This window comes from Vanellus vanellus (genome assembly GCF_965231255.1).
Source record: "Vanellus vanellus genome assembly, chromosome: 18".
Classification (NCBI taxonomy): Eukaryota; Metazoa; Chordata; class Aves; order Charadriiformes; family Charadriidae; genus Vanellus; species Vanellus vanellus.
Window position 1 is genome coordinate 11,384,021 of NC_138923.1, and position 23,257 is coordinate 11,407,277.

The 23,257-nt window shown below is 44.0% G+C and overlaps 2 protein-coding genes across 3 annotated transcripts in view; both read left to right on the forward strand.

The window, feature by feature from the left end:
- Positions 1-23,257, forward strand: part of RABGAP1 (RAB GTPase activating protein 1) — a 71,989-nt gene that overhangs the window by 22,994 nt on the left and 25,738 nt on the right. For both annotated transcript variants that reach the window (XM_082492837.1, XM_082492838.1), the window contains 3 exons: positions 427-601; positions 2,315-2,408; positions 5,335-5,485. In XM_082492837.1, coding sequence (XP_082348963.1) covers positions 427-601; positions 2,315-2,408; positions 5,335-5,485 — 420 coding nt within the window. The remainder of the gene's footprint in view (positions 1-426; positions 602-2,314; positions 2,409-5,334; positions 5,486-23,257) is intronic.
- On the forward strand, positions 12,974-14,407 carry GPR21 (G protein-coupled receptor 21; the record flags this gene model as incomplete). The annotated part of the gene is made up of 1 exon (XM_082492528.1): positions 12,974-14,407. One exon carries the CDS (start codon positions 12,974-12,976, stop codon positions 14,018-14,020), a length of 1,047 nt encoding a protein of 348 aa, XP_082348654.1. The 3' UTR covers positions 14,021-14,407.

Consider the following 23,257-nt stretch of genomic DNA (forward strand, 5'->3'; position numbering starts at 1 on the left):
TCCGCTAATATTTAATTAAAGGCAGAGTTGCTTCATATTAAGGAACCTTCCTCTCTGACCATTTGTTGGACTGATGCTTTTACAGCTTTAAAAATCTATGCGTTTGTGTCCAGTCTGTTTATGGTTGAAAAGACGAGCTGCCTGTGGATGGCAGACCCACACGGCACTTCTGCGCCGTCTGTAACAGCGATCCATGCCTTCTGGCTGCGGCGCGCTTACGGCTGGCTCTTGGGCGCTGGGGACAGAGGCGCTCGCAGGCCTGCCTGATGCAGGAGCGTGCTGCGAGGACTGAGCGTTCCTCGCTGTAGAATGTGATGAAAATTGTTTCTCAGCTCTCCTGTTGCAGAAAGGGAAGGTAGAGCCCGACAAAGTAATGTGGGTATTCGTATAGCTTTTCTCAGGAAGATGAAACTTCTTGTTTTCTAGATAAAGCAAAAGGACAGAAAGAATAACTCAGACACGTTATATGAAGTTGTGTGCCTAGAAAGTGAATCAGAAAGAGAGAGAAGAAAAACTACAGCAAGCCCTTCTCTTCGCCTGCCCCAGTCTGGGTCACAGGGCTCGATGATTCCTTCTCCTCCAGAGGATGATGAAGAGGAAGGTAAGAAGTGGATTGTATGCTTTGAAAGAAAGGGCAGTCGGTAAATGAGAGAGTTATGAACTATGCTGAATCATTTCCAGTCAGAATCTGGCCTACGGATGGGTTTTTTTCTTGCTTTAATGCTGCGAGTATTCGATAACCAGTACCCCCACGTTCCTGGATCAGCCTCTCCCTTGTCTGACACTTCTGTGTGCTTTTCTCAGCCCAGGCCTCACGAAGCCTCCGGTATGATATATTTGGAACAATGTGAAAAGAGGCTGCTAAAAATTTGGGATTATCGTGTAGCTTCTGCCCCTCCCCGAGCAGCTGTGAACAGACTGGAGAGTAAAAACGAGAAGCCGATATTATTTGGAAATAGAGGCAAGCAGCATGTTTTAGTGAAGAGGCGAGGACAGACATCTGCAATACATAAAACTCTACCAGGACCTGCCCAACTTGAAACTTAATGCATTTGCAGAATCTTTTTTCTGCTTTTTAAAAATTCTCTTAAACCAAAATATGGACTAGTTCTGAGTGTATAAACATCTGGCCTTACAGCTCTGAGCTGAAATGTAGATGACTTGAGTTTCTGTTTTTTCACTGTTTCTGCTGGCTGCCTGTGTGGCCTTGGGTGAATTTTTTCACTTCTGTGCTTCAATTTCCCTTTTTTTGGGGGGGGGGGGAGGAAGGGGGGGCAGGGAGAAGGGGAAGGTTGCTTTGAAATTTAACTCCTTTGCAAAGTGCTAGTCATCAGCAGCCTCTAACCATAATGCTAAACCACAGTGGTATTGTTTTCTAGACCAGGAACATACATGTATTTTGTTTACAGCTGATAGGACTTGCAGCATTGCAAGAGTTTGCTGACAAGTTCACATGTCAGTTGAGAAAGCATAGATTTAATGAAAAAGAACGTATTTCCCCAGTCATGCAAACCCAGTGTTGACTACGGTATCAATGAAATGTAGTTTTTGTATGATACTTGCTGCAAGTGTTTAAAAATATCTGGGAGTACATCAGTTAGTATTGGTTTCAAAAAGAATTTCCTCCCCCTCCACCGCATTTTTGAATGCATTTCATTCAAAAAAACTGTTTAATTTAGCCAAGGAAGTTATCAAAAAGCACTAGCTTTCAAAGTAGAAGTACAGAACTGTTAAAGTAAAAGACCTCCTGGACTTTCATAGATCTGCAGCAACGTAGCATGTCTGCAGCTGCTCAGTGGACCCATGTTGATTTTATTGTCTTTTTAGCTTTTATAGTATTGTAGCTTTTCACATGTGGAGAGTTGTGCTATTTGAGAATTTTTTTTAGTCTTCCAAAAGTTTGGGGTAGAATAATAGAATTACTTACGTGAGAAGGGACCTCTGGAGGTCTCTAATGGTGCCTCCCACTCAGTGTGAATCCAGCCAGATAGATTGTTCAAGGTCTTGTCCTGTTTGACCATCTCCAACGATGAAGTTCCCACAACCTCTCTGGGCCCTTGGATCAGTTATTTTTTTCCTGATTTTTTTTTTAACCGGATCTTCACGTGTTGCTGCTTGCCTTCTGTCTCTTGTCACATCACTGCGTGCCTCTGAGAAGAGCCTACTTCTGCCTTCTCTGTGAGCGCACCAGCACTGCACCCACAAACGAGGAGTTCTGGCTGCACACTGATGCAGTTAGCAGAGCAACATTTAAATCTGTAAAGCTAGAGTGATGGCTGTTGATCTCAAAGCATCTCCTCTGTTCTGTTGGCAGACAACGATGAACCACTCTTAAGTGGTTCTGGAGATGTTTCCAAAGAGTGTGCAGAAAAAATTCTTGAGACGTGGGGAGATCTGCTGTCCAAATGGTAAGTGGCAAAATCACGTTCTGAAAATTGCAATTCTGAATATTCTCAGTCTGTTTGCTCCTTCTGCTCAGAGTTTTTGTTATTTCCAGAAGCCAGCTGAGATGAGATTAGTATGGATTTAGTCCTCTTTCATCCCCACAACACCCCTTATTCTCTGGCTTCGTGTTTTCTCATTTCTTCAGAGTGTGTTTTAAGTATTTTCGGTTTTGAGTGCATGTTTAAATACTGTATAGAAATTAACTTATGCTGTATCTTTAGGTGGTTCTCTCTTAAAACAAGTATTTTGCTTACCTGTGAGTTTCACTGGGATTTTGTTAAAAAAACCTCTAAACCTAAGTAGTATAAAGAAAATGCAGCTCTTCCTTTATCTCTCTTTTGCATAGATCACTTTCATTCCTTTTTGTAATTCTGATGTAGTTCACAGCCAATTTTTTGTGCAGCTGTCATGTTAGTAACTGTAGCTTAAGAATATGGGAGATTTGTACTTGGATAGCAAAGATGCTTTTCCTCCCTTATCTAAAGGAAGATGGCTCCAGAGCCTGCCAAGAAGGAAGTACATGAGCTCTTCTGGTTTGGTTTTTTTTTTTCCCCCTAGAAAATGCCAATTTACAAGAAGAGTGTTTCTTGACAGTCAAGTTGCTAATGCAACACCTGTCCTCCTTTCGTGAAGGATCTTTTATTCATCTTGAAGTAGCCTGAGCGTTCTAAGAAAGTGATGCTGATTATTGCAAAATTCAGTATGTTTTTTCACAAAGGGGGTGACAGGCACAACATCAGATTGAGCTCAAATATGCTACATTTTGACTCTGGCTTTAGTTGCTGCCTTCTGCTTCCTAGAGTTACTGAGGAGCAGGGCAAGGGGGTGTACAGCTAATCAAAGATCTGAATAGAATGCTAAATCTAAGGAGCAGCACAGCAGAGATTGGAGTAAGTCATCACTTTAGATGATGTGTGACCTCTTAGGATTCTCTTTAAATTAAGGTTATAACAATTTAGCAATATTTTTTATCTTGCTACTAAGTAATTGCATAATTTGAGTAAGTGCTTTTACTTCCAGTTTGGTTTTGCGCTAATACATTGCGCTAATTTGGTAGGAAAGTGGACATCAGAAATGAACACGGTGAGAAGGGGAAGGCTGTGGTAAAAGAATCTGTGATCCCTTTTTCCTCCCTCTCCTGGACTTGTAGAAACATCTTTAACAGCTGAGCTCTATGCATCTGCTGCTGTGAGAAAGTTTCTTCCAACTTGAATTATTTTTGTAATTCTTCCAAGGGCTCAAGGATAATTAAGCCACCTGACTCCCATTGAAAATGTTTTGGCAGCTCTAAGAGGATATGAAGTGCTTCTGTGCTAATGCTGGCAACAACTTTAATATGTGTTAAAGGGCTTGCTTTCTTAACTAAAAACAAGTATTTGGAAGTAATGATCCTTGAGCTTTTAACGTAAGAGGATTGAAAACCATAAAACTCAAGGTTCAGGTAGTTTCATGCTAGTTTTTTAGAATCCCGTAATTAGATTAGTATAGCAATTAAACATGCAATGGTATTTTGTGATTTCTAAGTAATATTTGGCTCAGATTTCATAATTGCTGAGTCACACAATTTTCTCATTTCCAAATAGTTAGGAAGAACCTAGTAGCGTGTGGCTTTTGGTTTACAGCCGTACAGTTCATGGCTGTATTCATTGGAATTACTGTTGTACTTACTCTGATCCGATACTAAGGCAAAGCAGTTTTATAGGCCTTTAATAAGAATTTAAATATTGTGTATGTAACAAGTATTTTTATAGAAATATTTTTATGTGTTTATATATTATAAAGGTATAATAAATGCTTTGTAAATATATTATATGTGAGTCTATAGATATGAATGTATATAGATATAAATGTAATTATTATGTAAATATTATTTTTATTATAGTTGACTTTCTTTAGAGAAAGCAAAGTGAAGGAGGACATTGTGGTAGTAGGTTCTGTGCAATATATACTGATTTAAATGTCCACATTGCTAGTTTCCAGATTACTGTGTTGGAACACTGTACACCGGAGAAAGGGAACAAAGACTCCCAATCTGTGTAAAATTACCGTCCACCTATCTGTTAGACTGTTAACAAACATGATTAAATACCAGTTTATTGTTAAGAAGATAATGTGATTGATATGACAAGTCCATTTTTCGCCTGGCTTTGTCTATGAGTCCTCTTAATCGTTTTACCTAGAAGTTTGTTTCTTCGTGAACTGCAGAAAAATTGTAATTTCTTTGATTAAGGCCTCTGTCTTTTGAGGATTTTTTATGTAAAAGCCACGAACGGACTGTTCATCTTAACATAAATTATGTGTAGGTTTAGTTTTTACAACTTACAGTGCTGTAATTTATGAGCTGTCACCAGTCTCACTTGAAAAAACTGTTTAGATGGGACTAGCTTGTACAGTGGAAGCGGCTTAAATGCATGGGTGTAGTTAGATAACCATGGGAGATTTTTTTATAGCTCTCTTTGCCTGTCTTCTCTCCCTCCCTCCCTCGCCTGAAAGGTTACCTGCCTGCTCGGGCGTCGAAAGTCTGCGGAGCAGTACCAGCTTCTGCAACTAACTCTCATTGCAGTGTAGTTTGAGTTTGCAGTCTTACACAGCGTGGTATCTGTCCTCCAGTTCTAGTTTTTGCTGGAGTGTTTTGGTTTGTTGAGTGTTTTATAACATATGTTTATATTATATTTAAATTTAATGGGAATCAAGGAAATAGTTTGGAAAGTGCTTCTCCAAATCTGTTGTAATATTTATTTTTTTTTTATATAACTTGAATTTCACTTACTCTGGCAACTTATGGACCATCTTGTCATTTGACACGTTTGATGTTACACATCAGTTGTTGCTCATGTACTCATTTATTTGTACTTGGATAATAGTAACAATGCCTTCACCTACACCCAGGCACCTCAATTTGAGCGTCAGGCCAAAGACGTTGTCAGCGTTGGTGAGAAGTGGTGTCCCTGAGGCCCTAAGAGGAGAAGTGTGGCAGTTGCTGGCAGGGTGTCATAATAACGATCACCTGGTGGAGAAGTACCGAATTCTTATCACAAAGGTAGAATGTTTTTTTTCATCTCCTCCCTCCCGCCCCCCGTATCTTAATGAATGAAATACAGAGACTTCCAAGTGTATACCCTCTTGCTTAAAGGTTCATGAGTGTATCTGAGCGTAGCGTATCAACCAGTGAGTGTAATTCGGTCCTCCCTGCAACAAAAAAAATAACATGCAGTGTCAGTTGTGGCATTATTCCTGCTTAGAGTGCTTTCTTTTTAATAGTCCCACTTCTGTTTCACTCAGATGAGTTCTGAGTTAGCTTGTCAAAAATTAGTATTCTATTAATTGCTTTCATAATTGACAGAGAGTCAGGGAGCTCATTTCCTTTGCTTGTTTGGATTTCCTGAATGAAAGCTGAATTTTGCTGTATTGTCTTAACATTTATGCTAAAAATCCAACGCTAGTTGAAATTGCAGCCTTTTTTTGATAGAAAAAACAGATTGCTGTGGACGTTTTTGCACTAGACAGCAGTTTAACTTCTCATCTTGAATGCTGACCTCAGTAACATAAGAAAAGAAAATAAGAATCATATATACAAACATCATTCAGTGTTTCTCAAAGTTCTAGAGTAACAGATGGGTCACAAAATGGAATGTCTCTTTCTTAATCAGAAAACCAATGTGTTAATTTGCATTTGACCATTATCTGTATAGACACGTTGTATTTTTACTGCTTTCATCAAACATGCAAGTCTAGAAGGACTATATTACAAATTATTAATGATGCAACTTTAGTACAAATATAACAAATTAATTATTCACCAGTTAAAAAGGCAAAAGAACTGAATCAGCCTTTGTATAGCAATGTTCTGATGGCCCAGATTCGCAAGGAGCAATTAAAGACCTTATTCTGAGGGCAAGTAGGCTTCTGAAATTAAACTCGGCCTCTGCTGGAATCATGCAGGAAGGATTCTACGTGATTTGAATGAATCATGTTAGATTAGCTAAAAATGTTCTGCCATAAATACTTTCACACACTTATTGAATCTAGAAGAAACTTGATCTGAATTCCTTAATATTGGTACATGCATTGTAGAGCTGTAACTTGGATTTTATGGTGAATAAATCATACAAATAATGTGGAGGTTGAGTGCTCTGGCAAGGAGTGTATCACAGTTACTGCTGTTGTGTTATTTTAATTGCCTAGTGAGTAGTTGACAGCCTCACTTGTTTCTCTGTTTCAGTGTTTTAGTGTCAGAATGGAAAAGATGATCTCTTTGTGGCACAGTTGGTGACATGTACTGCTACTGTCTTTGTGAGCTAGAAAGGAGTAGTGTAACATTTCATTTTAAAATCTGTGAAACCTTTCCACGGATTTACATTTGGCAGAGACGAAGGAAGTAACCTGGATCTAATGTGTTGGAAGCATCTCTGGAGTCCAAGCAAAAGGAGAGCAGGCTGAGCCAGCGCTGTGTTCTGCAGCAAAAGGACTGGCTAGACCTGCAGTGGCCATTCGGCGTAGAAACTAACTAAAGAATTAAACAGTGAAAGAAAAAGAGTACTGAACAACCGTTTGCAGGCTCTGCTGTAGTCATATGAGATCTGTAGTATACTACCAGCATGCCGTAATAACCAACTAAAGCAAATGAAAATGAAGGCTCCTGTAATCGGGAAGTGCCAGATTAGAGTATTGTTGAGGCCGTTTCCATTATTGTGACTTAACATGTAAATTGCACAAAAATAGGCCATGACTGTTCCTGTGGAACGGACAAAGGTTGGCGCTTTGAGAGCAGAAATGTCTGGTTGGTTGGCAGCGGAACCGCGACCTCTTCAGTCTGCAGGCAGTGGAAGAAGCGTAAGGTTTCCAAAAAAGGTTGTCAGTGGCTGTGTGGAAGTACTGAAGATGCGGATAGGTAAAGAGTACAAAATTGTTTGGGAGGCGGATGGGACCATGAATTCAAGACCCGGGAAGGTTAGGTTTGCAGACCTGTCGTGTATAGTATATGCTAACAGTATAGTAATGCTGGGTTGCACTTTTGCTTTCATTTTTTATTTTCCTGCCTTTCATAGATTATTTGATAATTTTGCAGTTCTAATGTGACTAATTCTTACTGCTCTGAAAATAGCAGCTTAGTTACAGTCAACGCGCAGCAATGCACAGGAGTGAACGTGTCTGGGGGAAAAAAGAATTGTTAATTACGTGAAGGCAAGGGTCCCTGATAATGTATTGCTTTACAGTCCTCGTAATGCTTTGCCATGTTTTGCATGTCACTAATACGAATTTGTCTCTAGCAAGCATGCCATTATTTGCATTATCGTGTGTTGAAAATGGTTTATCTGAGAATAACTGCTGTGGCGTCGTGCAGAAGCACAAGGAGTTGATGTAAAACCTTTGCTCTTCAGCGCGAGTAGGAGATGCAGTAAGCCTGTTTGAGTACTCCTAATCCAGTGCCCCTTCGCTCTTAATGTTGACCTCTATTCCTGTAGCTGCATTTGATTTCTGACAGGCTTTTCATGACCCCATGCGGCAGCACAGTCCCAAATTAATAAGGATCTGTGTTGACAGCTGCTTCAAGAGCTTCTGGCCTCTTTCAGGGATTCCCCCCCCCCCCCCCCCCCCTTGTGCGCAGGGTGTTGGAGGCAGGCACCCCAGTATTTCTGCTGGTGTTTGATTTCTGTGCCGTTCTCGTCCCTGGTGCTCGGTAAATCTCTGGTTTTTGCTTTCTTTTGCAAATGAACTGCTGCAAGGATAGTTTCTTATTTGCTGTTGATGTGTGGCTGCTTGAATGATTGAAAAAGAAATGTCTTCCGCTGTGTTCTACCATGGAAGGCTGTGTCACGGTCTCTTCTTGGATCTGTTGTGCATTAAAAATGGCATTGAAACTGTACCTCGAGGTGTGCATGTTGCATTCTAGGCATCATGACAGTATTTATTAATTATTTGCTCCTTATTTCTTTGATAAACATTAGGCTGAGGTTTTGTACTCTGTGCTTTTGTTATTGCGGTAGTGTCAAAGTTTCACCATTGTGGTGCTTCCACAAATTACTTCTGAGAATTTGCACACCATCTGTGTCCAATAATAAAGCTTTTAGCAACTCCAGATTGCTGTGCTCGTGGTGGGGAGTGTGGATGAAAGCCAGCCCAATGAATTAAGGTCATGTCCCTACTGGGGACAGAAAGCAAACTCTAGGTAAAACGATCTAGACAATCCCTTTGAGAGGCATCTGTTCCTGGTAGGACTTTGGCAATCATGGCTTCGGCTGTTAATCTTCAGGCTTCCAGCCATGGAAAGGTAGGAGGAGAGACATGGGGACTTGCTTCAGGCGTTAGTGGACACCTGCAGGAAAAATGCTTCATGTTTTTTGACAGTCATAGGTGGATGGAAGGTATTGTTGGGTAGAAAACTTGTGAAGTGAGCCACATGGGTTTAAAATAAAAAATAAAATCACAATTCAAAGCAAAATAGACAATTGCCACTTCTCAGACAAGATTTTTAAAAAGGATTAATACAACTACTGAATCTCTCAGATCAGTGGCGATCTCTCGGTGAAGTACTTCATAATACCAAAATTTTAAGAACCTGACACTTATAATATTGAGGAGAAAATAAAAACTTTTGCATATAAGTCTGTGTCAGAGGAAATAACATTGAAAGGAAAAAAAAATGAACTGTTGCATCAGATAAATACACTATATTAAGAAAATTATGACGTGAGAGGGACATCTTGTGGCACACAAAAAAAAAAAAAAGTCCAGGGGCAGGAGGAATATCCTGGGATGTCGCCCGGGGGTCACCGTTTCTGGTAGAAATTCCAGGCCTGGTAAGAGATTAATTTGTTCCAGTTTTTCTTATAGCAGGACTCTTACTACCCACTTTCTTATCTTCCCACTTTTTGTCTCCATGAGCAGAGAATTACATTACACAGAAGTTCTACCAAATATACTCCTCAGTATTGGTGCAGATGATATTAGTTTTTCATGAACAAATAGATTAAAATGTCACTGCCGTTATTTGACGGAATGCGTTGCTTCGTCAGTGGCATAAAATGTAACAGTAGCGTAGCTGTGGGTGGCTAACATTTATTTTTCACTCGTATCACAGTCAAATTTCCACCGCTCATATAAATTAAGAGGAATACATTTAATTTTCAGGAATACAAGAGGCCACAATTGTGTATGATCAACTGAAATCAAACCTAACACACGTCTGTGAGTCACAGCGTAAGAAGTGTGACGTAGTCTTGCTGTCAGTGTGCCTGAACCTCTAGATCCCTTATTTGATTAGTTTTGATCACGTGGTGATAAAGGTTTAATTATCTCTTACAAGCAGTAGTTTTCCCAAGAGTTCTCGTTGTAACTTTGAATGATTTCTTGAATACCTTTTAATACTCTTAGATGAGGTTGTAGTGTGTGTAGAGTGGGAGAAGTCTCTGCAACACAGAAGCATTTTCAGTCTCTCGGAGATTTCAGCCACACGTTTCCGTGTCTTGTAGAAGTGGTTCTTCTCGGCGGGCTGGTTGTGGACTTGCCCACGGTGCCGGGGTAGCGGGTAGGTGGATCTCCAGCCCAGTTACCTGCCGGTTGCCATTTACACCCCTTGTTGGCCACTTTGGTCCGGCTTCTGGTGCAGGGGTGCTTGAGAGAATGGACTCGAGGTAGTGCTGGTTTGGGCATGGGTGTGTTACGCAGGCAGGAGTTAAGTTGGCATGAACTTCGAACAGAGTTGTTCCTCTCAGCTTTGGAGAAACAATAGAATGTCAGTCAAAGGAAAAAACAGCTCGCTCTCTCCTACAGAAGTACCTGTCAGCTGGATAGGAGCTAAGCGTGTACTTGCAATAAAAATCTAAACGCTGAAGAGTTTTTGATGGTGCATCTTTTGTTTTGAAATTTCAGCAACCAGATGTTGTTTTGGTCAGTCTCACAATTTCCAATACTACCTTGTTTTTATATATCTGAGATATATTTAAAGCTCAACGTATGTTCTTTTCTAAGGATGTTTATAATGTGTCTATTCGTGCCTAAGGATCCAGAAATACTATTTGAATCAATTGGTATGTAAATCATTCTCTGCTTTGGAAAGACGGGAGATCATTTCTGCAGCGGTAATTCAATTATAGCTTGTTTTTTGTATAACTACAATACCCTTGCCTAAATTTAATTCAAAGTTTATGTTTCCTAGCTACAGTTCTCCAATTGCCACGAGTAGAAACACCATAAATTATAATAAAAATGAATTACAATAGTAAAGGGATCTTTTGGGGGGGTAAAGATAGGGCGGAAAAAACAAGTTTTTGTTTTCAGGCTTTTGCACAAGACTAACTAAAAATCTGCCAAGTCATGCTGTTGTCCGGCATAGATTTTTGACCAATACAAGCATTAGCGTAAAATATTTTTTCTTCTACTTCCAGGTCAGCTAAAATCCCCAGCACTGCAGCGTGATTGCTTTGAGATCTGTCCCTTTGGCTGCAGTTCATTTTCCATTAGGTATCCGGCAGAATAACAAACATTAGCTCAGGTTAACCGAAACCTTGGGCTTGTTGGTTTCGGGTGAATTCAGTGTGTGGGCTTATGCCCCTAAGGATGCCAGTCGCACACTTCCTTTTTTGACAAAAGGACTTTGATTGTTGAAGAGCCTCACTCCAGTCTCATACTGGTTTGATCAGTTCAAAGACCAATTCCCGTAGCGCTGGGCCTGTCCTAAGTTGTGGCAGTGGAGCAGTCTGGTATCCACGTCAGAGAACGAGCTTCCACATACCACGGGAACGTGTTTTCCAGTATGTCAAGTGAGTAAAACACTCTTGACAAACAAGATACGAGCATCCTGTGATGACATCTTCGCCTTGTATGCATTGAAGAGGTTTTTCTGGTTGAATATGCGTGATGGTATTCGCTTATGGTGCGAATACAAGTGCGATTGCTGTGTTGTGAATCTCTTGCGTGTGCTCTCTGGGACGTCATTGGGTTTTCTCGTTTGTCTAGTTTGGTGTAGGTTGTCCGGGGGACTGTCAGGGATAGCGACGCCTTTGGGTTTTGTGTGCAGGAGGTGCTTACCAACCTGGGACACCACCTGCATCGCTGGTGGGACACAGTTCTCCTTTGCCCTTGGTTTCAAGTGTCTCCTAAGCAACACAAACTACACCTAGGAAAGACACGTTCATGCCAGTGTAAGTGTTTACCCAAAAGGGCTTGGATGGAAAAGCCTTAAATTCCAACTAACGTTTGAATTCGCGTCCTCGCTTGGACGGCTGCCATGTGCTGTGGGGAGAGGAGGAGCAGGGGTGTGCGGTGGGTGTCCGTCTGCCCGTCCGCGGCGGGACCAGGCCGTGGGTGCGTGTCGGTCCGCAGGACGGGGCTGTGCGGGGCAGAGCCGCCTTCCCCCGGGGGCTGCGGGGTCGCGCCGGGTGAGGCACCTCCCGCCATCGGCCGCTCGGGAAATGGGCTTCCGGGGGGGGGAACCCCCCATTTCCCCAGGCTGCTGCCCGGCGCCGCCGGGCTCCCCCTTCCCCACCGCGGGCGGCCCTGGGGCGGGCCGGGGGGGCTGCGGCCCCGCTCCCCGCCGGTCCCCGCCGGCGCCGCGCCCTCCTCCGCGCTCCTGCCCGCCTCCCTCCCCTTCCTCCCCGCCGTCCCCTCCCCCCGGCTCCGCATCGCCGCCGCCGCCGGAGCACACGGTGCCGGCGCTCGGGCGAGGATGCTCCGGGGGCTTTTGTTCCCCTGCGGCAGGTACGGGCCGGGGCGGCGGGGCAGGGCTGCGCCCGGGGGCCGGGCGGGGCGGCGGCGGCGGCGGGGGCCGGAGCGGCGCGGCCCGGGAGAGGCGGCGAACAAAAGCGTCGTGCAAAATGGAGCCAGGAGAGAGAAGGGCTGGACCCCCCCTCCCTCCCCTCTCCTCTCCTCTCCTCTCTCCCCGCCGCGCATCCCTCCGCCTGGGTGGGTGGGTGGATGGATGGATGGGTGACCGGCGGCGGGAATTGCGGGGAGGCTGCCCGGCCCGCAGCCCCTGCCCGCCCGCCCTGCTCTCCGCCCGCAGCCCGGCGGGCCCCGAGGGCCGGGGGGAGCCCGGCAGGGAGCGGCGGGAGCGCCGGAGCGGGGCGTGGGGAAGGAGCGGTGGCGGCGGAGGTGGCGCGGAGCGCGGGGGGAGAGGCGGTTCGGTAAAACACTTTCCCCTTCTCTTCTGTCAGCCTTTGGGAGGACTCTCGTCCTGTCTCGGTGAAGGTTCCTTCTCCCTCTCCCCCCGACCCCTCATCCCTCCTCGGCGAGGCGGCCCACCCAGGAGGGCTTTAAAATCAGCCCTCTCCCCCTGTGCGTGCGTGAAGTTGCTGACATGACCGCTGCCGGGTCCCGGTGCAGCGGCAGCGGCGGAGAGCCGGATTTAAAGGGGAATTGTGCTGCAGACAATGCACAGCAGCAGCATCTGGAGCAGCCCCGGGGACCGGAGCTCCGGTTTTGACATTGCTACGCACACAGAGCACCAGCCGCAATGACAGCAGCTGCTCGGAGTGGCTGCAGGCAGCAGGCAGGAGCATGAAGTAAAGAGATCACTGCAGTGCTCAAGATGAACTCCTCTTTGGTTGGTAACCAGAGTGGCCGGCCGTTCTGCCTCCTGGCCATTAGCTATTTGGAGACCATCAATTTTTGCCTCCTGGAAGTGGTTATTATTGTGTTCCTCATGGTGCTGATTATTTCAGGCAACATTATTGTGATATTTGTCTTTCACTGTGCACCTCTGCTGAACCACCACACCACCAGCTACTTCATCCAGACTATGGCGTACGCTGACCTCCTGGTGGGTGTGAGCTGTCTGGTGCCTTCTTTGTCTCTGCTGCACTACCCTATTGTTTTAAGTGAGTCCTTGGTTTGCCAAATCTTTGGTTATGTGGTATCAGTGCTGAAGAGCGTCTCCATGGCCTCTTTGGCGTGCATTAGTATTGACAGATACATTGCCATCACGAAGCCGCTGACCTACAACACGCTGGTTACCCCGTGGAGACTTCGAACCTGCATACTGATCATTTGGCTGTACTCCTGCCTGGTCTTCTTACCCTCCTTTCACTGGGGAAAGCCTGGATATCACGGGGACGTGTTTCAGTGGTGTGCCAATTCCTGGAACACCGATCCCTATTTTACCCTCTTCATTGTGGTGATGCTCTATGCCCCAGCTGCTTTCATCGTCTGCTTCACTTACTTCAACATCTTCCGCATCTGCCAGCAGCACACCAAGGAGATCAACGAGAGGCGAGTGCGCTTCAGCTCTCAGGATGGGGAGGCCGGGGAGGCGCAGCCCTGCCCGGACAAGCGCTATGCCATGGTTCTTTTCCGCATCACCAGTGTCTTCTACATCCTCTGGTTGCCCTACATAATCTATTTTCTGCTGGAGAGCTCCAATGTCTATAGCAACCGCGTTGCATCCTTCTTGACCACTTGGCTTGCCATTAGCAACAGTTTCTGCAACTGTGTCATTTACAGTCTCTCCAACAGTGTCTTTCAGAAGGGGCTGAAGCGTCTCTCGGGGGCTATTTGTGCCTCTTGCGCTAGACAGAGGGTAGCTAAGGACTCCTCTACCTCTAGGAGCAAAAGATCTTCCAATGGATGTCACGTCTGAGACGCCGATCAGCTGGACTGGGAAGTGCAGGGACAATTCTGTAAATTGCAAAAATAAGTTAAATATGATTTTAAGATGTCCAGATTTGCAAAAAGGTTTCTGAGAAATGCTGCTGACATAGAAGAATCAGGAGCACATATCATTGTGATTTCACTTTAAAAAAATATTTCTGTGGAGGAGGCTGTGGAGTTTCACCTCCATATTCATTTTTAAGAATAAAGCTGTATCTTGACACTTACCTCTCCAGCTGGTGTGACTGAATGGAGTGGGTGTCTGAGAGCTTCGGCAAAATGTAGTCTTTCTTACAGCTTTACTAGGTTCTTTTGAGATTCGTGCTTCACATGTAAATGATAGAGCTGAAGTGGAAATGTCACAGTATATGGTATATTACAGGGATTTTTTAATATATGCCAAAGTATATTGACACAATGTTCCAGCTTCAAAACAGAAGGGGCCAAAAAATTTGTTTTTCAGTGCTACCTAGACAGGACTTCTAGAAGAGTAGTGAGCAATGTGAACATTTTAGTGTGAACTTTAGTCTTACTGAGCCGTGAACGCAGCGATGTGATCTGAGCAGTCGTACGCTTAGGAGGACTGACCTGGCTTCTGTGCCCCGTCCCTCTGGTAGGATGCGTGTGCGCGAGCAGAGTACGGCATCTGCGTTTTCCTGTTTGTTGTGAAGTAAGAAGAAGAACTTGGATCAGACCAAATTTAGCAGTTAAATAAAACGTCTTTTGAATAAGCTAAGAGAAAATACATGTCGCTTTATGATACCAGAGTTGTGGCAGCCACTCGAGGACGATGCCAACATGTGAAAATTATTCTCAAAACAGTGGAGAAATGCCACAGTTTTGTATGTGGAAATTTTCTCAAGAACAACTTTAAAAATAACATGTCCCTTTTTTTTTTTTTTTTAATCTAAATTCTTCTGATATTTTACATACTAGAACTTAAGGGGAAAGGAAAGAAAACAATTGTCTTCTAAACAGCTAAGGGAACTATGTTGTAAATTTAACTGTAGTATTTGAGTTATTCATAAGTGCGCAGAGCTAAATGAGAGACATTTTTCTTTAGCCTTTGTGGGATTAAAGATGGTTCGAATATAGCAGGAGCTAAATCCTGTTGGCAAACGCATATCTGACTGGTCAAAGTCAGTATCTGAGAAACAAAATCTCATTGACCACAGTTTTTTTAAGCTAGCTTAGATGACATATTTTTGAGTACTGTAATGCTGTTAAGAAGGCAGTATGACCCTCAAGTTGATTCGTTTTCCTAAAGAACATCCTTGTCTTTTTACTGATGCTGTATTGGAAAATGAAAGTGAACCGAGTATTCCTGTAGTAACGGATCACAGTCTGCATCGTCTTATCTCACCCTGTCCCTGGTCCAGGGCTCTCCCCCGCCACACCTCTGGTCTGAGAGCAGGTTTGGCACCGTGACCGCCCGCACTTCGCTTCCTTCCTCGTGCTCCCGGTCGGTGCATGGGCTGCAGTGCGCCTGGGGAATTCTGTGAGCTTGCGCGTTACGGGGGGTGTACTGTTAGTCGTGGTGGGAATATGTATTACAGAAAAGTAATTTTTTTTTTTTTTTTTTTTTAGGATTGGGGTAATTCTCTTGGCCAAAGGGAAGACTGTATTTTTGTTAAATGGTTTCAGGTCTACTGTTGTTATAGATTAAGATCATCCTTTTTTTAGTGCTCTGCCCTGTCCCTCCCGCAAGCGTATATGCACGCTCCTCTCTGGCCTGCTGTGAGCCCCGGCCTCTCGTCCTCCGTGCTTTGCCCTGGAGGATAATGGTTTGTGTCTCTCCTGCCACGTGCAACGATTGCTGCAGACCGTCCTCGCTGCCCACCCACGTTTACTCCAGTGCAGTCTTGCGAGGAAACGGGGCAGAAACGAGAGCGCAGCAGGATGGAGCACACTCCTGGCATGGCTTGAGCTTGTCAGCCCTCCTTGCTGATAGGCACCGGTTCCCCTTAGGGTATGTGCGTGTCCCTGTTCCTGGGCAGGATGGGGCAGAGCCCCCAGCTCTTGCTGCCTAGTTTTGGTTTCAGAGCCCTGTTCCAAAGTGTGTTTAAGTCATATCTTGGTCTGCTTTCAACGTGTTTTATCCGTAGTCCAAACCTCTCAAGGTAAACTTCTTCCTTAGTTCACCCAAAACTTTAAGAACAAAGGTTGCTGACCCCTGATGCCTTCATGCCGACATTTCTTGTTGTCTTTTGTAATAAGACAGTGTCTAGAGCCGGGGCTCACGCCGTGGTCCCTGCACGGACCCGGTACCAGTGGTTCATCCTGCAGAGCTCTTGCAGCCTGAATTTTGGTTAGAGAGACAGGCAGCCGTGGGGGGAGCGGAGTGTAAGGGTGTAGCGAGTCATTTATAAATGGTATAATAAGCTCACAGCACATCAGCTTGGCTAATTGTTCTCGAGTGTTTTGTAAGTATTATGGCAAAGGTGGGCTTTGGGGAACGATTTAAGGCCTTTAGTCACTAATAGCGAAGCGTGTGCGTATGGTATTTTTGGAACAGCCTCTCAGGTAAACTCCCAATAGCTTTTCTCCGACTCCTCACCTTATCTAACGCTTCCAAGTCTTTGAAGTGATGCAATCTAACATTGAAATAGCATTTGATTAAATTTAGTAGAAGAAAATAATCTGCTAGGGCCTAAAACCCTGAAAACGGCAGTTTCAGGTTTCCGCAGAAGCCGGACAGCAATGATCGTTGCTCTTTTTTTTTTTTTTTTCATGGCACGACTAGGGGGTTTAAATAGGAGCGTGGTATGCTAGTTTTTGAGAATATGGAAAACTTTAAAAAGCGGTAAGGGGTCTAAATCATGGCGTAGAGATTTAACTCGAGATGAAGCAGTTGCTACTTCAGCTATAAGCCCGGAATTGCACTTAAAGCGTGGTGGTTGTTACAGATGCAGACGCACGCTTGCAGCTGTTGTTGCTTTGCAGCTAAGGTTCAGTTAGAGCATTCCTGACAGCCAGGCTGTTGTTCAGTTGCCTTACTCATCTCAAAGTCTTCATCAGCTCAGATGATTCCTGTGAGAGGTGGAAATCAGAATCTGGAAGTCTCCGGGAGATGAGGACGGAGAGGAATTGCAGCCAATTGATGCATTCAAGTTTCATCCAGTGTTTTTACAGACACTTTTAAATGTTGCCTCAGTAGCTTGGTTTGAGTATCAAATATTTCTATTTTTGTCTGTGTTAATTTATTGATTTTAAAAAAAAAAAATTACCTTTTTTTTCCCCTCTTAATTTAATGTTGATCTAGGTTTGTTAGATGTTTTAAATATTCATAACATTTGAGTCTGTTGTCTTCAGTGGAATTGGGTGGGGGTGAATCTTGCTCACTGTGCCAACTGTGGAAGAAATAATTTTGAAATATATGACTTTGTTTGCTCAGCAGTCCATTTAACTTCCTTTGTCGTATAGTTAACATGAGGCACCAGTAGTCCTTTTCATCACACTCTGTGCCTTGAATTGTCAGGCAGCAGACTTTCCAGTTGGATCACTTTCATCATTGTACATATGAAACTAATCCTTTCTTGGCTATATTTGTATTCGAGTGTGCCGGGTGCTTTAGAAATTGGTATCAAGAGCATTGCACAGATGAATGCCACACCAAGCAGAATACAGAAATCAAATTACATCTTCATTAAAATTGTGTGTTGTGATATGATTAAGTGAACTAATTTTGAAGTTCCATCTCAGACTATAAATTTATTTTTTTTTATTAGGGTTATCTGCCTCACTTTCAAATTAAGCTGCTAGAAGGTTCAATTTGCAGGATGTAATTCAGTGGCATTTTTTCAGTACTGTGGAAAGGATTTCTACACGCACAACTTCTCAGAAGGTGATAATTTGCTTCATCTAGAACTCTTGATTATTTTTTTTGTTTGTTTACTGGAAGTTTAGGTTGTGATTGTATTGTGATTTTCCAAATAGGGTTGGCAGAAAATCTGTGAAATACTATTTTTGTACAATCTCCAATCAAGTGACAGTAATTTTTAACTCAGATATCTTTTATGTGAAACAAAAGTTTTGCTGTTATCTACTGTTAGGTTTTTTTAATTAAACGTTACTAGTTTCTGCAGTCTTTATTTGCTATTAGGGTTTTTGTGCTTGTTTTTAAGCTTCTTATCAGTCAGAAATTTGTTTCTACTAGTTGGAATTCTGACGCGGCTCAGCGTCAGAGTGCCAAGCGGCAATCGTGAATATTTGTCACAAATCTTTGACAAGAAGAAAGTGGAACAAAGTACCACACTGCAGAGAATCTCAAGAGTAGCACGAGGTTGCGTGAAGAGGCTTTCTCACAGCAGAGACTTGAATGAGAGCTTCCGAATTTCAGTCTTGCGCTGCATCTCTATGGCATTGTTCCTCTCCTGCTCGTGTAAAGGTTTTACCTGTAAGAAGTCATAAATTCCAGCAGTTTGTTCTGAAAAAGACACTTCTAAGGCATATATGTGATGTGAGATGGAACAGACAGTATGCAAAGTTAATAAAAAGATTTTTCTATATTTATTGTGCTATTACCAACTGCTGTGATGATAACAGATGTACTGAACCTTCATGAGTCAGGAAGTCTGAGACGTTTCAGTCTGATCTTATTCCACGTCAGGGTTTGAAGTTGACAGAACTTCTAATTCAGGTCGGTGCTTTAAAAACCGTATTTCTTAGGAACTAATACCTGAGTGTAGGAGTCTACCTGTAGACGTTACAAACAAAAGGCCCATTTAAAATTTTTCTAATTACTTGATTCATCTATTGTAGGTAATTTTAATTTAATACGAGGAGGTGGAGGTTTGGAAGGGCTTTTGTTGTTGTTTTAACACGTTTTTGGTTCTGGATCCTTGAAGCACCTGATGAAACATTTGCCCGACCTGGTCCTTATTTTGTTGTTTACCTTAGAAACCTTTTTCTTCCCTTCTATGACTTCGCAGAATACAACGACACATCCTTTCCGTGGTGTCATTCAAGATAAACTTGAATTTTACCTCGCTACCAACACTATCTGCAGTCGGCAAAGCACGTTTGTAACTGATGTTCTGCTGAGATCCAAGAGGTGTAAAGGCCTCTGTGATTTTTATACTTAAATGGGGGAAGAGCGGCTGTCTTCCCTTGCGCAACTTAAAGGAATGGACACTTTGCAGACTTTGCAGACCCCAGGGTTGTTCTGTTGAGGCTTCCAGGAGGGAGAGGCTGGGGCGTGACAGCGGCGGAGAGATGCCCAGGCGGAGTCCGTGAGTTCTGCTGGTGAAGCCGTGCTTCCTCCCCGCTGCATCGGCGGTCTGTGTCTCTCGATCTGTTTTCTGCGCTTCTCTTTCCATTCCTATTGCTGAAACTCCGAGCTCTAAAGAGCGTGGTTGACACAGGGCTTTTCTTACGTTTCATAATCTTTACACGATGAATATGGTTGGTTGTATGTGGCTGTGGTCTCAGGTCGGTCCGGTCTATTCAGTCTGTGACTCGCTGCGGGGTCCCTGAGGCTTTGACGTGGTCTGGGCTGGGAACAGCTTTGGCCGCGGTCGGGTGGACCCTGGGCTTGGCCGCAGCTGGGCAGAGCCCGCGCCATCAGGCTGGACAGACTGCCTCCAGCCCCTCCTTTAGGGTGGTGGGAGAAACCCCCATCATGAAAACAACCTGTTTTGCACTAGGAAAGAAGTGTCCTCCTGGCTTCTAGAGACAGCTGACGTCTTAAAACTTCTCCGTTGTTACTTCCCTTATTGCCTGTGCATTGCAGAGGGACTGCTTTGAGAGGCGTTTTCTGCAGAGGAGCAAAGGCAGATAATTTAATACTAAAATTAAGCGTGTAAAATGTTTTTGGAAGAGGAGACCTCTTCATAATGAAAATTTGGTATGTGTAAAACCAGATGCAGTTGTATTTAGAGAAGGAAACTGAAAGTTGTGGCCAGTGGGAACAAACCAAGGAAACCCGCTGGACAGCTGTGCCTGCACAGACGGTGGGATGCAAATTGCGGTTCTGTCAAAACAATGGATATTTAATTTGGGTCATATCCTTTACAGTACATTTTTTTAAAAGATGGAGTTTAACCTTCTTGCTTTTGCTTTGCTGCGCTCCGAAGGCGGCTCGTCGGAGCCATGGGGCTCCGCGCCCGCAGCAAAGGGATTCCCCTCCGGCCCGGAGTGGCCATCCAGCCCCCCCGTTGCAGTTCAGGTAAAATGGGATAATACCAGCCTGTGGTTGAATATCTGGGGTGTTGTAGCAGTAGGGAAATAATCTGATGTGGTATAGTTTGTTTAGTCAGCGTTTCAGGTTTTATCCTGTGGCACGAGGTTTTCTGGACAGGTGAAGCGTTCTGCTTACTCGGGCAGCGTGGCTGATGGTTCTCCACTCCCCGTTGGCTTCTCTCACCTTTCCGTTTTTATTCCCATCGCAGAGTTTAAAACAAGCCTCAGTCTGTGTCTGCTCTACACACGTTTAGTGGTGGTTGCCAATGGGAGAGTTTACGGATTTGACCCATATCATATTTGCATTTCTTGGGCTTTAGCACTTAATGAAAGCGTTAACGTAAGTTATGTTCCCATATCCTGACCCAGGTTGGTGGTTTGCAGCCTCTGGTGTACTTTAGCAGTCTGTCCGGTCAAAACTGATTCTCTAGCTAGTGAATTTGTCGTTGCTTCAGCTGAGAAGCAGGAGTTGTTAGTCACCTCTGATTCGTCCGGAAGACGCTGGGGGAGCGTGGCAGCCCCAGGCTGATCGGGGGGTGCAGGCTGTGCGCCGGCGGGGGGCCACGGCACGGCGGGGCTGCCACCTGCACGCAGGGGGGTACCCAGGAGCTTCGTTTGCCGAGAAGTTTTTAGAAATGCTGAGCGGATGCGCCTTGCATTAGCTTATATTTAGAATCTGGGTTTAGAGAGACAAACGCGTTCTGAAGTCAGCGATGGGTGCTGGTGCAGAGGAGCACTGCGCCGGAGCGGGAGAGCAGCCTTGGGTGGGCGCGGGGCCGACAGGAGTCCAAACGTCCTGCGCCCACTTCTTTCTTCTAATGAATTTGTAAAGTGAGGATAGCAATTTTGTAATTCAAAGCTTGCCTTCTCTCTGATGGTCACTACCGGAGATCCTTTAATTAAAACGTTAAATTCAAGTAACTCCTTGCAAAGATGAACTCGAATCTTGCTGTGCGTGCGCGAGTCATTCTCAAACGTTACAAAGATCACGTGAAAACAAGCAATCAAATGCTTAATAAACCGAGTCATTACTTTTATGGTAAATTGAAAAAAGTTCTTCTGGGATTTCAACTGTAAATGAATCCTTGAAAATCAATAATTAGATTAGTAAAGGATGACGCTTTAATATGCTGGCAGGAATATAGAGGGATTTGTCAGGGGAAGCAAAACCAGACTTTGCACTAAAGTGGCTTAGGTGTATTTATAGTGCTCGTGACTTTGTGTGCGTGTGTGTGAAATCTTTGGACTATTTTAATATAATGTAAGGCTTGGAGCTTTAGCTAACTAATTGCTCGTTTTATGAGGTTACATTAGTACCACACTGTGAAGTATTTTTAAATATTAGCATTACTGAGTATTAAGAGTATTTCATAAAAACATTTTTTAAAACATTTTCTGTAGATGCTGTCAAAAGAATTGATGTTTAGTGTACAAAGAAATAAAACCCTGAGGGCTGTAAGGTACCTGTGTGTTTCTGATCCCCTCGGTTTTTGAGGGGTTAGGTATTTCTTGAGGTTAAATTGTTGTCATTGAAACCTACTAAAAATAATGGTGCAGTTAATCCTTTCAGATAACAGGAAGCAGCATTACCTCCAGCCACGCTTTTGAACTGTCTGGAAGGATTTGCCATCGCGTATATTGTCTTCACAGACTTAACGTCTTTAGAAATGCTGTACAGCACAGTGTTTTGCAAGTTCCTATGCTGATAAATTTCTCTCCATATGTAACCTTTGAAATCTAGTTTCTGTTGTAATTCTGGCATGTAAACACTAGATTCAATTTTGTATTCCTCTAATGAATGCAACAGGATGGAAACGAGTTTGCAATTGCTAATGATGAGCTTTTTTACTGTTCTTAATACTCGTGGGTATGTCTTTTCTTCAGGGATTTCAAAATTGTATTAGTACCTTTTTTAATTGTTCTTTTCCACATGCTGTTTACAATTAAACTGCAAGCATGGGAGGCTCTGCGTGCATGTGCTTTTAGGTTGCTTTGCTGAACGAGACGCGGCGGGGCGATCGTACTTTGCAGGATGCTCGCCTTCCCTCCTGTCCCACCTGCGTCCTCGCGCCTTCACAGTAACTGGGACAGCCGAAGCCACTGGTGGGGTGATTCCAGCGTGTTCTGTGGAGGTTTGACATTTGTCAGAGGGTCGCTACGAGGAGTTTTGTTTGGGAGACAGGCCAGCTCCTTACACCAGTGGTGTTACAACTGGTAGTTTTTTGCCCGTGTTAGTGAAAAGGCCAAGAATAGACAAAATCACGGGTAAGAATGTGACTGTGTGTGTTTGTAAGAACTTTGCGCACCTTTTAATGCTGGAAATTGTTTCGTATTAAGAGATGAAAAAGAGGTGTGAGTGTGAAGCTCCTGCTATGAAGAACTACGGGGAAAATAATGCAGCGAAGCAGATTAGAGGAGCAAACGGGTGAATTGGAGCCAGTCCCGACCCGTGAGACTCCCTGACGCTGGGTTTAGTTCTGGCACGACGGGGAGCGTCAGGGCGTCACTCTGGGCTCCCCGTGTTCCCCACCTCTGCCCGGGTTCGCTCTGTTCTGCGCTCGGCGAGGGACGGGGGCGAGGGTGAGGCTTGGGGGGGTGATGCGCAAGGCAGCAGAGGGAGCGTTGTTGTGGCTCCAGAATTACGTATTTTGTGCCAACTCAGAATTGTTGTTAAAATACAGGGGAGAGGGGTACGTCGGCACCGTCGTTTCAATAGACATTTCTGTAGCTGATTTTTCAGCTAAGACTAATAATAAGAAAAACTACAGTTGAGCCAAAAAAGACAAATGTTACTGATTTAAAATAATACACGCATATTTTTAAATATTAAATGGAACGAGTTAAATCGGAAGCATGTAAATATCTGATTCTGAATCTTTGCATAACTATTTCCAAGAGGTAATTTTGCTATGAGTTTAATTAAAACTCTAAGAACTGTATTATTCCCTTTGAGGTGATCTGTACCCCAGCTGTGTCGTACATCTCTTGGCTTGTTTCCTTTTTGCTGTAGATGTATATACATATATATGTGTACGGTGTGACTGTA